The 3,291-nt window shown below is 40.5% G+C and overlaps 1 protein-coding gene across 1 annotated transcript in view; it reads left to right on the top strand.

The window, feature by feature from the left end:
* Positions 1–490: 490 nt before the first annotated feature.
* Positions 491–3,291, top strand: part of SARC_12013 (hypothetical protein) — a gene marked incomplete at both ends in the record, with an annotated part of 8,117 nt that continues 5,316 nt past the window's right edge. Inside the window, 5 exons of the mRNA XM_014293889.1 lie at positions 491–755; positions 1,423–1,554; positions 1,776–1,863; positions 2,355–2,449; positions 3,002–3,130. Coding sequence (XP_014149364.1) covers positions 491–755; positions 1,423–1,554; positions 1,776–1,863; positions 2,355–2,449; positions 3,002–3,130 — 709 coding nt within the window. The remainder of the gene's footprint in view (positions 756–1,422; positions 1,555–1,775; positions 1,864–2,354; positions 2,450–3,001; positions 3,131–3,291) is intronic.

Here is a 3,291-nt window from a genome sequence, read left to right as displayed (position 1 = left end):
TATATATATATATATATATATATATATATATATATAGTATAGTATATTATAATATAATTATAAATTAATCCGTATATACGTTTATACGTATAGACATTGGTTTTAATACAGTTACAATTCCGTTCAACTCACTTTACCCTCCACAATATCTTTCCTCGATTTTTTTTATCTACAGGAAGGCACAGCGTTGCACGTGTACGTCGTATCGGGTATTGCTGAGGTATGGCTATCATATTGATATATGAAGTTATAAATATGTATACCATGTATCATTATTTTTCATGGTTATACATATCTTTATGTATGCATCCTAAGACATGCTTCGTTTGAAATCCAGTCGTGCAAATCATTGTTAGTGGTTCTGAAACAATTAAACTCTGCGCTGGAGTGTGCGTTCGCCTGTTGTTTCCCGCATGTATGTTCATAGTGTATGTATGTGCACATCTATGCTACCGTAACAAGTATTGTTAGCTTGTGCTGTCGCACGCGTATGTATCCACCACCAACACCCGGGAGAACCCCTAAATTTAAACTTAAATTCAGTTTTAACCTTAAACTCAACCTCAACGGTAACTGCCCTTACACCCATTTCCCCTTTGTTCTCTCACACCCCTTATGTGCGCAGGTGGATGAGATAACCAGCCTGCTGCGCTGCCACGGGTTGGATGCTGTGGCCGACACCTCAGCAGATGCACACGAAGACGACTCCGAACACTGGATCACTGTGGTGGGCTTTAACACAGACATTGTTCAAGGTAGGTGTGTTTGTGAATGTCTGTTCAGGGTAGCGGTGTTTGTCATAGGCCTGGTGTATAAGTTTGTGTTGTGTTTGTGTATGCCAGGGGTTTTGACATTTGTATATGCATTTATGGATGCTTGTCTTCTTCCTTTCTTTGGGGGGTTACTTTCTTTGGTTTTTGTGTGTGTGTATGGATGTTGGTGGTTGTATTTGTGGTATGAATAGAGAGTATGTTTATATGTATATCGTTCTATAAACCATAGCCAACGATAGATAGGTGACTATGGACAATGATAGATAGGTAACTATGGACCATGATAGATAGGTAGCTATGGCCACGAGACGATCGCTAGTGTGTGAGTATGCGTAATTTGTCTACAAGCTACTTACACTGTATTACCTACCTTTTGTAGCACTTGATATGCAAAGTATCGGCTCATTTATTTTTGTTTACATCTCCACAGCCTAGTGCAAAACACTTTGTCCGTCACATTCTTATTCTTATGTCCCATTTTATCTAGCAGACGATCCATTTCTTTCATTTCTTTCACCGTTGCTATTTTTTGGACGATAAATTGCGCAGATATAAAATCTCATTCTTCCTTCCTATATTGTCTAACTAATGATCCATTTTATCTTTCTTTCGCGAATCCTTTTTTTTTTTGTACCATAAAATTGCTCAGACATGTACAAGGTCTACACCGCACAGAACAAAGTGGGCAACCTAGCGTCAGCTCTGAATTACGCGCGCTTCTATTTGGCCGATCTTCTGCCGGGATCAGTGAGACGCGTTATCTACCTGGACGTAGATATAGGTAGGTACTTATGTTACTCCACGTGACAGGTGTACTTACTGTATCTTTCTATGTTATGTCTGGGATTTGAATCTTGTTAATCAGCAGGAGAGGTGTAGAATTTGACGCGCAAGTCGCCGGGTGATCAAAATTGGCTTCAGCATTTAACTAGAAATTACATGGGAGAACTCACAGGCTAACATAAGCCGCCCCTGTTTATATTCATGTCGTATTACTCTCAGTGGTGCAAGGGAATCTCTTTGAACTCGAGCAGTTCACAAGCAACGCTTTCCAGGAAGATGACGAGATGGTCATTATGGCCGCTCCAAGGTATGTCGCATCAGCATGGCACACATATACATGGCCTGAATGTTTCGTTGAGATTACAATTATATATGTTATATGTTATATGTATCTATCTATCTATGGATGTATATCTGTCGGTATGTATATAGGTATGTACGTATATATATATATACATATATATATATATATATGTATGTTATACAATAAAGCCACTCAACCAGAGCGTGGACTCCTCCCAAGGCATCTCCTTCATACATGCTCGTACATGCGAAGCCGTCCTGGCTATGTATGCATTATCTATATATACATATAAGCCTGTCCATGCCCAACATATCTGTGTCCTCAACCATTCAGCCTTTGCCAAATAGTCGTTCTCACTTGCACACCCACGTGCTCACCCTCTCTAGGCAACTGAGTGGTATGTCCAAGGCCTGTCACACAGTGTATTCACAAAGTCATGTATTTGCTAAATAGTCGTTCTCACTTGCACTCCCACGTGTGCTCACCCTCTCTAGGCAACCGAGTGGTATGTCCAAGGCCTGCCACACAGTTTATCGCGAGCACACGGGCAAGGACTTCGACGAACGCCACATGGTCCAGTACAACGCAGGTAACTAGTGATGTGTACGCTCACGTGAAGGGTTATTTATGAATGAGAATTAAAACAAGGCCACATGGTTGTATGATTCTTCTGAGAACTCGCATTTGTCATTCACATACGCGTGTTGGTTAGAAATGACAAAATGTCACCTTTATTGTGTTCCGCTATTCCTGGGCGTAATTGGGATTTCATGGCTGTAGTGCGTGTACAAGTGCAAGGAGTGTCCCACTGTCGTGATGCGTTGGGTTGTACGTCTACAGGCGACTGTAGTCTTAATCGTTGTTTGGGTTCAAGGGAACTGGATTTTAATTCGCTTTTATCATACGGATTGAAAAGATAAGCCATTATTGTTAGACTGGTGTCAAAAGCGTTCGCACTGGTTCGTAGTCTTCATGATGTGTTCTTGTTATTAATTTATGCCTACTCTCATGCATCGCGATGCCTATAAGATACACGTACTGCTTGGTCACTGTGCTTTTGCCCTTTTTTTGCCTTTTTTTTTCTTCCTTGCTGTACATTCTATTGCTTATCATGCCTGCACAATTTCGTTGTAATACACAGGGGTATTTGTAGTCGACCTGCAACGTTGGAAAGAATTCGAAATGACAAAAGATGCCGAGTTCTGGATGGCTGCCACTAAGAAGACCAAACTGTGGGACTACGGGTCACAGCCGGTCATGTGGATGACATGTAAGTAGCTATGTACTTAGTCCTATATTACTTGTTTGTATACATGTGCATTTAAGATATATCCCTGTTTGGATATACGTGAATTCCATATATATATATATATATATATATATATATATATATATGTGTGTGTGTGTGTGTGTGTGTGTGTGTGTGTGTGT

Source organism: Sphaeroforma arctica, assembly GCF_001186125.1.
Source record: "Sphaeroforma arctica JP610 unplaced genomic scaffold supercont1.2014, whole genome shotgun sequence".
NCBI classification, from domain to species: Eukaryota; class Ichthyosporea; order Ichthyophonida; genus Sphaeroforma; species Sphaeroforma arctica.
This window is presented reverse-complemented; position numbering and strand designations above follow the sequence as displayed.